The following is a 10,879-nucleotide window of genomic DNA, read 5'->3' as shown; positions in this document are numbered from 1 at the left end:
ATTAGACTTAGCTCATATAAACTATTACATTTTTTTTCAAGTACTTTATTATTATCCACATAAATTTTTTTATCTAAACTCTATAAATTAAGAAATTTTACGCTATGCTCGATCTAGACCGACAAGGGCGGCGTGTGGGCCATAATCCGGGCCGTCGCATTGAAAATTACGATCGACTACTAGTGTCGTGTTTAGATTTGGTCCAAAATACGCCGCCTAATTTGTCTTCTTTCAGCGAAGATAGATGAAAATAAGTAAATAAATAAAAAATAAAAATAGACCATCTCTGGAGTTTTAATAATTCATAGGTGAAAAATGTAAACTTAGCCTCCTCCTCCTCCACCTCCGGCGGCGGCCGGCACATCACCAGAAAAGGAAGAGACAAAAAGGGGAAAAAGAATAAGGAAAAATGTGTGAAAAGAGAACATAAAAGTATAATCCCATGACTTGTTAGTCTCGTTTCGCTATTCGCCCCCTTCCTTCCCACGTGTGGTCTCCTCATCCATCCACGCTCTTACTTTTCTCTCTTCTCCTTTCCTTCCTACTCGTTTGCTCGAATATATTCGCCAACACTAGAAGAAACCTGAGTGTGGGGTTTTCTGGATTCCGTGCGTGACCTTCGTACGCGTGTAGGACTGCGTGCTGTCTTCTTTGATCTGTTGGACCTGTAACTTTATTGCTGCGTTCTTCATCTCCGCACCGTGTCTACTCTCAGCTGAAAAAAGAGGGGAAAAAGAGGTACAATATTCCATTCGGTTTCCATTATCTATATTAGACTATATTAGATGGATTCTTTATCCTTCCTTTGCATCTAAGATATCCTAGATACGTATTTGGCGCATGGTATGATTTAGTAACTCAATTGCCACGGACAATGCTGAGATCTTAGCTAATTATCAAAGGTGAGGGGACAGCATTTAGTTCGAGAGATCTATTTGCCGGTGGAATTTACTTTGAGATCTGCAAGGTTTCCGATCCTGAGACAATAGTTGCAGGCAAGGGGACCATCCCGATTTTAGTATTTGATGTCTTTTGCTAGCTGTTTCTTTCCTTCTAGCAATTAGTGGATGATGAGAGAGATCATTTGCAGTCCGTTAGTTTGATTTACTTCTGACGTTATGTACTTATATAGAGGAATTAAAGGTAAGATAGAACTAGTTTTCTCATTATCTGATTTATTTAATATCAGAAAGCAATAGTTCTTTTTGAATCTGTGGATGATCTTTACTAGATTTGTCAAGAAGCATTCTGCTGGTTCACTGTTCAGTTACCATATTTAATGATGTTTGTTAGGGTTAAATGTGGAGAGCTTTGTTGTACATGTTACAATCTTTGACTATTGGCTTCTACTTGACATTGGGAAATAAGATAAACTGCTTGATATACCAAACTGGCATTTTCTGTTTCATGTTGTTCTCTTGCCCGGCTTTTATCCACTTTGGTTGAGAGTTCAGCTAGTTGTGAGAAGGTATAGCTCTTATTTAGGTCAACTTATCAATTTGTCTAGTTGTCTGTTCACCCTTCTCAATTTAGAGTCAACAGCTTACATACATAGATGAATTTGTTTGTCGGCAAACAGGTAAAGTTGTTTGTTGCAATTTATTTTATGGAACCAACATGAAAGAGGCAACCTACTGCAAGATTCTTGCAATCATAAAAATGTAAATAGTGAGACTTTACATCTTTTGCTACTGTTATCTGTTTAAACTTGATGAGGACAACAAGGGCTATTACTTTACTTATGTTGCATTGCAGGGATGTTTTACCTGCTAGAACCTGCAAATATCAGTAGTGACCAGATTGTCTTGTTTTATGTTTATCTCTAGGTGCTGAATGAGAATAGTATGAAAGTGTTGGACATATATGGAGCAGACAGAAGCAAGATATCTAACTAAAGCAAATTTTGGTCATACTTTTATATGTGATTGTAGCTTTTCGTTAGTTCAGGTAGCTTACACTTGTACATGCAAGAGAAGCCTACTAGTTAGCAGTTTTCTTTGATTAGCTAGAGTAGGTAAATGCTTTTCCTTTCTGAATGTAAGATTGGATAGTCCATTACTATAATTTAGTATGCTCTAGGAGTATGTGGTATCTGTTCTCTACCTTAGAACTGTAGGTATCTGAACTTTGAGATCTTCTATATAACAACTAGGAAAATAATATTTAGATAGGGTTATGAGAATTAATATTTCTACTTGTCTCTCATTTTTTCCTCCAAGATCGAGTTTTAGAGTAGCTAAATTATGATATACGGTAGTACTACCAATATGCGGCAGTGATTTTCCATGAATAATTATTTCTAATTTCTATTACCTAAGTGTGGCAGTGATAAACATCACATAGTTTCAGCACTATTACCTAAGTCTGATGCTGATAAACATCAGACGGAGTTAATGCTTTTAGCCTTGTACCTTAATATGGCACTGAAAATTCAGGAACTTCATTTATGTTGTATCAAAATTATTCTCATAATGTCCTTCAAAAGTTTTCAGAAATCAGAGCAGTCTATGAGATTTTTGAAAGCAGTTAACTTAATCTAGATAGATTTTGCATGTTGCAGGTGGGCTAGATTGTTGTGTTGCAGCTGATCCTGTGCAAATGAGACTCGAGGAACTTTACCTTACTAGAGCAATGTCGTAATTTCGCTTTGTCATATACTTTTAACTTAATTATCCAGCTGCACGTTTAACTGTTGGATCGGGTCCTTGCTTCCTGTGGTGCAAATAATGGAGAAGAAGCAGAAAATTTTGGAACCACGAGAAAGACTGGACAAGACGTTGGCTTTGCCTGATCTTGTTAATGTAGAATCAATTAAATCTCTTGTAAGGAATCAGCTTTCGCACTCATCATTGTCTGGTACTGAAGGTTAGTCATCTATTGTCTTGCTCAACAAAATAAACTAGGTCTGTACTTTGTATATAAGCATAAGCTTATAGAGAACAATGGTTTTATTATTTTGTTTCGTGTATGCTTGATAGTAGACTATATGTTAAATTGGGACATTTTCTAGGTAAAATGATTAGGAAGCTGATCTTCAAAACCATTGAGAAGAACTAATTTTTGTCTTGTCGCCTCCATATCCATGCTTACCCCTTCTATCAACCTATTCAAGGTTCCTAAAATGATTTAGGAAGCTATCTTGAAAGCCATTAAGGTTCCATCATTCTCATGATATTACATGCTGTATATTACTGTGGTCAATTTCCTCTAGTGCATGTGCATTCTAAGCCATGACATAATCTTGCTTTTGCTAAGTTTCTGTAGAATTATCCTATTTAGGCAATGCTGACGTTATTATAGAGAAGCGCACAAGAGAAGTTTCACATTTTCTAGAAATGCTTAGAAGTGCTTCTGGAAATGAAGATGATGCTCTCAAGGCATGTGGACCTTTGCAGAAAGATTGGAAGGTATTTTGTTTTAATTATTGTAAATGGCATTTCTCTCGATGAAATTGGCCTTTGATTTTGATTGACCTAATTGATAGGTTATATATAATCTAATATTTGTACACTGTGGAATTTGTATTTTGATGTTTGTGTCATTTCAACATATCTTACATCATTATCTCTATGGCAAGAAAACTTTGTTGGGCCCCAGCATTATAGTTTACTTGGTTAGACAAGCTAAAATATTATGTTGAAGACAGATTCTGAGTTTCATATTTGTTCTAACTTCTTATCATATAGGCCCCTTCAGTGTACTTTCTTGTCCATTTAAATGCTTCTTCATAAGATATTACTTCTGCTTCCCACTTTTACCCATGGTTTGAAGTTTCCTCCGAAATCAAGATGTTTTGCCAAAATGTTTCACATTTCAGTTCTATCTGATTCGGAATTGTTCCCTGAAATTAGCGTCCAGCTAAGTCAACCTTAACAATAATTTTTTAAAATTATATTTGCATCCAACCAATTCAATCCTAACAATAATTTTTTAAAAGTATATTTTAGATTCAAAGTTGGATTTGGCTTGTACCTAACAATATTTTAGACTCAAATCCAACTTGCACCTAACGCAATATCAACCTCATTGCTTAAATACAATAAGAGTTTGTGTGATGCATTAAAAAATAAAATAAAGAAGGCTATTTATAAAAAAAAAGTCCGAAATTGATATAACAAAATTAGAGCTGAAACCAACCAAAACTAACCCAAAAGTTTCATTTTTTAACAGAGCTGGAACCAAAACTGAAATGGAAATTTCGAACCGTGCTTTCTACCTGTGGAATTTCTAAAATTAAGTAGATGTTCCTCACCTTTTCTTTCCTTTGCTCCATTTTGTTCACTTTCCTTTCTCTACTTGAGCAATCTTTGTATTCCAAATTTTTTCGTACATTACAAAATCCTATAGTTTGGTCATTCTTTTACTTTTCTCCCCTATTTCTATGTCGTGTTCTCTTTTTTGTACTAAATAAAGATTTAGGGTATGAAAAATATTTACTTACTGGTTATTTGTCATGGTAAGTTCCAGAAGCATCCGTCTAATAGCTATTCTATATAATTGCATCCAGAACATGAGTCCTAGCAAACTTTATATTGATGCTTTTGTTAAAGTTAACCATGCAATTTTAAGATGTTGCTTTCAGTAAATTCATCTATTATAAACTATGAATTGTTAGTTATCAATCTTTAATCCATCATGCATTAGGCACTGGCTCTTCAAAAACCGTTGTATTAGCACTGGTTCTTCATGAACCATTGTTTACATCTCATAAACATGCTTGTTTTACAACTTTTAATGGTAATTGTTAGAATATAAGTATAAAAACTGTCATTCTCTAATAACTAAAGTTTCTAGAGTAATTGGTAAGTTAACATAGTATTAGAGTAGGAGGTTATGAGTTCAAAGCTTGCCATATGAATTTTTGCCTAGAAATATTAAAAAAAAAACTGTCTAATTAAGTCAAGTTCAATTCTTAGACCTATCAAAATATTTCAAATCCAGAAATAAGGGAGTGTTAGAATATAAATATAAAAATCATTTTTCTCCACCGGCTTAAGCTTTTAGTAGTTAGTAAGTTTACAAAAATAATTGGGAAACAGTTCAGATAAAGCTTGTTGTGACACTTAGTATTGGTACTATATTCCTCATATGCTATATTGTTGGTTCAATTATATGGCTTGATTGGTGTTCTGATTCAAAATGAGTTCGAATATTTGGAGGATTTATGCAAGATGTTGACTTTGTAATGTTGCATGTATTTTTCTGGTAGAATTGTTGTAAGAATGAAAGTGGAGCTTTCTCTGTTCTCTTTGTCTGGGGAGGTTCAACACAGACTTAATTAGTTATTCTTTATGCTATTTTATAGTTGAAACAAGACACCGATGAACTACGTGTCATGTACCGTGAAGGACCAGAAGGCACTCCATTTCATACTTTACTTGCAGAAGGTTATGCAGATGGTCCTATTGATGTCTGTAAGTCAGGAACTTATTCGCTAACAAATCAACTTTGTCTTTTAAGTTATGACTTACCATGTTTCTCAGATATATAATTACTTCTTAGCCTAATGCTCTTTCCTCTTATAGGTTTATGTGTCTCATGGGAGTCGACCTTGTATAGAAAATGGTGAGTTTGCAGCTTTCATGTCTTTTAAATTATCCATGTTGATTATATATATTTATAGAAACTCCAACACAAGAAATGTGCTTTTGAGTACAAACTTTTCACTTTAAATAATACCTGGGGCAAGGGTCGGGTAGCAATAGAAGACCATGATGACACAATGAAATGATAACGGCCTGCTTTTATCCTTTATTTGATGGTACCAGGAAGAAAGATAATGGTGAGAAAAATTTAGCGGTACTTCTCCATATTATTTTGAAAATAATGCTATTATTCAATGTTCTAATAGCAGTAAAACTACTCTAATTTTGGAGAATCATATGCCAAAGAAATTTTTATTTTTGTTCAGGTGGCCACAGTACAGCTTTCCAACATTTAAAATTACAACGTCCAGTTGTTTGCAAAAGATTCGATCCGGTGAAGAAATTTCTTTAATAAGGTTGGCTGTACTTGTGCATACAAGAGTTTGGATCTATTGTTTTTTTCCCTCTTGTGCTTTTATGTACTTATTTTGTTCTTTCACTCTTTGGAAGAAAGGATGAAGGTTCCTTGGCCGATTTCAGATCGAGAGGCACTCCTGCATTACTCTGAAGTCGAATTCTTCAAAGAAGACCTCGTTCTTGTGCTCCTCAATACAGTAAGTATAAGCTATATAATCAATAACCCTTATCCTTTTTGAAGCTTATACTTGTAATAAGCTTGTAAAATTATTGTTCTTATTCTGAAAACTTTTGTGCAGATTCCGGACACAGAGCATATAGAGATAAGCTCACATGGGTTTACTCGGGATGGGATTCCAGAAGCAAAAGATATAGTACGAGTGGATTTGGTAGGGGGGTTAGTTTTGCAAAAAGTGAGTGACAACAAAAGCTACTTCAGGTAATTGATAGTGTTAACTTAAAAGTTAAAACTGGTCGATCAGGACATATGGTAATCTTATCTCAGTTGAAACATTAATTAGTGATGCCACTTGAGGAGAAAATGCTTTCTGAGCCCTGATATGTGTTCCATCTCCATCAGCAATGCAATTTACAATAAGCTTCTTCAAAATCAAAATATTTTTCCTCTTTTTTATTTCCTCCAGATTTCTTTTGAATGACTTCTAAATTCTAATTTCAGAGTACGTTTTGAGTTCTTCATTAGATTCTAGAGCTAATTTTACACTAATGGCTTGTACAGAGATGAGGACATGTATGCCATGTGTAAACTGCACAACCTGATAAATAATTATATGTTCCCTCAAAACAGAAAAAAGAAAAAAAAGAGATAATAACCATAAGTTGAAATATCAATTCACTTTAGCTAATAGCAGTAGCTTGCAGAGAAGATTCTCATTCTCCTAGTCTTTCATAACTATATAAATGCCATCATTTACTAGTTATATCATGAGTGCATGCAGGACAGCCCTGTAAGTGCATTAGGAACCTTTTGTCCATCTTGTCAATAAAAGGATGGTTCCTCGCACTAGTCTACTGTCTGTGTAGATGTAAAAAGGGCAAGATCTATGCAATTTTGCCTCTACTACTGAAGACTGAAGAGTTGTTTCCATGGCTCGAACCCGTGAACATTGATCACTAAGGTGAAGGTCGTTTTATTGTCACAGTATAAACTAATTATTCCACACTGACTGATAGAATCATCTAGTACCATTTCAAATTTGTTCTTCTATACCTTTTTGAACTCATTTAGTACCTGCTCCCCTTTTAAATTTTTGATAATATTTAAATATTTAATGCAACTCCCCCACCCCCAATGCCACATGTCATTGGCACCAACAGGAAAATCCATGATTTTATCTTGAGGATCATATGAACTGTACTTCCAAGTAAATTTTTATTATTATAACTTGACTATTTGCCTATTCCTGCACTCAAGTTTCATGCCTATTGAAGTATTTCTTCTCATTGTTTAGGGTAATCGCTAATTTGGATATCAAATTGGATTTCGTGCCGCCAACGCTGATCAACTTCATATCACGACAGCTTATAGGCAATGGACACAAGCTGTTTCAAAAGGTTATCTTTTGTACATCACTGATGGGATTGAAAAAATTGGAAATATTCAATTTTGTGATCTTCTTAGTAGTTAGTATACATCCACCTCTTTAATAATCACTCACATAGATACTCTCACTCATTCATCGGTTAGGAAATAGAGTAACTCTTATTCGGTTTTAATGATTCGATGAATATATTTAAAATGTAGGCTATTGTATAGTCGATTTAATTGATATGATCAATGCAAAATAAAATTATTAATTAAACTCATGTTTTAAATAATGATCAATCTAATAGCACTAATAAATGTTTAATCTAACAAATATTAAATTAAAATAAATTGAGAATTTGGCGTGTGAAAAGACAACATGTGCTCTCTCCTGTAGGGATTTTCGCCTTGGTACCTCCAAGGTCTAACCTAGATCCAATTCCTTTTTTGATCCTGTAGCGACAAAAAATCGTCTTATTAATAAGTGTTTTTTCACTTCAGTCAAATTTGAGGTGAAAAGAGAGTAGAGAATATTTGAGAGATAGAATAAAATCTTTTGTTGTAATTTAGGAGATAGATTAGAAGATATTTAGTTAATCTCTATATAGAGAAATTAAAAATTACGAACCCACCCCACAATCTGTTTGTTGATAAAGTTTTTATCATGGATGGCCGTGCCGGTTCGGCACGTGGCACGAGGGGTGCCGCACGACACCCCTCCTAATAGCTTTGTCATCGACCTTGTCGTTGAGCTCGCCGTCGCCGTTGGCCTTTGCCGTCGTCGTCACCGCTCGCACGAGCAGATCCGGATCCGCAACTTAAATTTTAACCGATAAATCCTCTCTCTTTCTCTCGGGCTAGAGCACCTGACGTGAGCTCGGGCGATTGGCGATCAGCGATCGGCGACGGCGACGGCCAAGGTGGTACCTGTTTCTCTCTTTTTCTTACGATACGACCGGCAAGTGCCGCGGCACAGGCCGTGCCTGTGGCACGGCCATCGTTGATCATCACATAATTTATTACCAATATGACTATGTGAGAGGTTTTCTCCCCATTTTATTTGTTCTTGTTATTTTATCTTATTTTATTTAATAATAAATTTTAAAAAATAAGAATTTAAATTTTAAATCCAACAACATCCCCAAAAAGAAGAGGGAAAATATTTCCTATAAGATTTGTAATACTCCATAGTTGTTACAGTGTTTAAAGTCCCAGCCAGAATGGAACAGTTTCAATGAATACTTATTGAAAGCTAAGGCCAAATCCAACAACTTGCTGGTTTTGACTGTTGTTGGTTGGAACTGGTCCAGTTCGGTGCAATACTTTTGTTTCTCTCAGTGGAAGAAAGCCGGAAACTAAAACTGGAACCAAAACTGAGTCATTTAAAACATCAAGTCAATATCCTTATGACATAGTTTGTGCTTAAGTGAATATTTGTCCTTCAATGTTTGAGACGATTTTTGTGGTGTTATACTATTGGTGGTGGAACATTTGATAGTTGCTTTAGCATTAGTCTTATTTGACGCTCTTGTGAAGCTTGAGATTACTTAAAATATCTTCGAATTGGAAATGATGATCATGCTTGCAGGCAGTCCGTTCTGTGGCCATGAATGATGAGGACTATCAGCAGGCTTTAAAAGGACCAATGTATGCAAGAATACGTCAATGCCTGGATTCCATCATAAAAACAGAGACAACTTCAACAGTTACAGAGGAAAAACCTAGATCTCTCCCTTCCGAACAAATGAGAATTGGATCTGCTGTAGAAAATTCACCAGTTACAGCTAGTACATCCATCACTGAAATTGTAGAAGAGAGGACCCAGCAGAGCAAAATTTTGAATTTGGGTCAACTTACTAATGGCACTTCAACAAAGCTGATTCATCACAGACAACATGTCCTCAAAGAGAGTGCTTTCATAAGCCCAGAGGTGGAGCATGCTCTGGGCATCCTAGACAATGCCATTGCCATCTTACGTGGCAGCAGACTATCTTGCAACGAAATTGAATGCTCGCCAGACAGCCGGGGGTTGGAAGCATCTCTAGGCGATGGCTGTAGCAGAAAGGTAGCTATAGTTGGCAATGACATAAACATCCTGTCAAATGGTTCTCAAGCTGATTCACCGGCTAAAGATTCCAGGTCAGCCTACATAAAAGCTGCATTACTTGCCTTATACTTAGTTGACAATAAAAATGCAATTGCCCTATAATTGATCAGGTCATTTCAGGATCCATTTTTCTACCTTGAATTGCATGTTTTTCTACTGAGATTGGCTATTTGATGGCATTCTCTTAATCTTGGCCATTTTCATTCTTGCAGACTGAAGAATGATTGGCCTGCAGATTTTAGTGATATAGACGTTGATGTTTTGAGCGGTTGTTCTCGTGATAAATTAACTAATGGCACCATCACCGTTAAGCAGTTTGCAACATCAGAGAGCATGATAACAGTATCTGATGAAGGGCGCCTGAAGACCAATGGTTCCTATGAAAATAGTAAATATGGTGACAAGTCCAAGCGACACAGAAAGAACCAAAAGTGGTTTTGTTGCTTAAGCCAGAGCAATGTCAGAGGGTAAAGCTCCGTTGAGTTGCTTCCTTATGCGGATGTACGAAAAATATACTGAGCAAAGGATACACACGATACAATTATCTAAACTCCATACTGATCAGGAAAGATCCTTAAACTAATTAAGCAGTAGGAAATTCTTCCTTTTTGCAGCAAGGATGTTATATATCAGTGCACAACAAAAGCTTCGGGAGTAGATGGGAGTTACTAGGAGCGACGAAGGTCTCTATTATCAGCGGAACTCAGATGTAACAGTGAGCATATTCCATGCTGCGTAGTATTTGCCAATTCCTACAATTACTCAGTCGGCCTTCATGTTAATCTATTCTGTGTCTGATATTATTCTTCTACATTTATGTGTTAGTTCATGCTTAATCTGATACGTATCACACTTTTTTGAGTTCTGAATTCATCCTTATTCTCGTTGGGTGTCTGCAAGTACTTGTATACAACTTGTAGCTTTTCTCTTAGGCCTATTGGGATGGACAAGTTTCTACAAAACAATTGCCAATCTTTTGAATTCTTTCGTCCTTATTTATCTAAATTGTGAATATAAGTTTAGTAGTTTTATTGTTAAAAAGTAATATTTTGTGGCTGTACGGCAGTTGCGGTAGCCACCTCATACGCCAAGCAACCAGAGAAGTATTTTATTTTATTTTATTTGTTTTTCCTCCTAGGCAATTTGAAAGAAGAATTGTGGACAATAATTTATCCCAAGGGTCAAAGACAGAGAATAATATGAGACAAATATGAGAAAAATAAT

General features: G+C 35.7%; 1 protein-coding gene across 2 annotated transcripts; it reads left to right on the top strand.

Annotated features, from left to right (window-relative positions):
* The first annotated feature begins 547 nt into the window (after positions 1-547).
* LOC140786428 (uncharacterized) lies at positions 548-10,636 on the top strand. 2 transcript variants are annotated; one of them, XM_073134849.1, is made up of 11 exons: positions 548-738; positions 2,561-2,865; positions 3,280-3,407; positions 5,306-5,414; positions 5,526-5,565; positions 5,912-6,001; positions 6,100-6,199; positions 6,302-6,441; positions 7,475-7,577; positions 9,137-9,687; positions 9,868-10,636. In XM_073134849.1, the coding sequence occupies exons 2-11, from the start codon at positions 2,727-2,729 to the stop codon at positions 10,124-10,126; spliced, it is 1,659 nt and encodes a 552-aa protein (XP_072990950.1). In that variant the 5' UTR covers positions 548-738; positions 2,561-2,726; the 3' UTR covers positions 10,127-10,636. The 2 variants fall into 2 exon arrangements, with proteins under 2 accessions (XP_072990950.1, XP_072990951.1); XM_073134850.1 differs by lacking the exon at positions 548-738 and adding an exon at positions 865-995.
* The last annotated feature ends 243 nt before the right edge of the window (positions 10,637-10,879 follow it).

This window comes from Typha latifolia, chromosome 4, assembly GCF_019914945.1.
Source record: "Typha latifolia isolate L0001 chromosome 4, TyphaL0001v2, whole genome shotgun sequence".
Classification (NCBI taxonomy): domain Eukaryota; kingdom Viridiplantae; phylum Streptophyta; class Magnoliopsida; order Poales; family Typhaceae; genus Typha; species Typha latifolia.
Note: the sequence above shows the minus strand (reverse complement) of the source record. Positions and strands in the feature narration are given on the sequence as shown.

What these genes read in the sequence shown, in the direction of transcription:
- LOC140786428 (XM_073134849.1), top strand. Translation starts at nt 2,727, where the DNA reads ATGGAGAAGAAGCAGAAAATTTTGGAACCACGAGAAAGACTGGACAAG. An exon ending in CTTTGCAGAAAGATTGGAAG is followed by an intron (nt 3,408 to 5,305) that starts GTATTTTGTTTT and finishes GCTATTTTATAG; the next exon opens with TTGAAACAAGACACCGATGA. An exon ending in GACACAAGCTGTTTCAAAAG is followed by an intron (nt 7,578 to 9,136) that starts GTTATCTTTTGT and finishes TCATGCTTGCAG; the next exon opens with GCAGTCCGTTCTGTGGCCAT.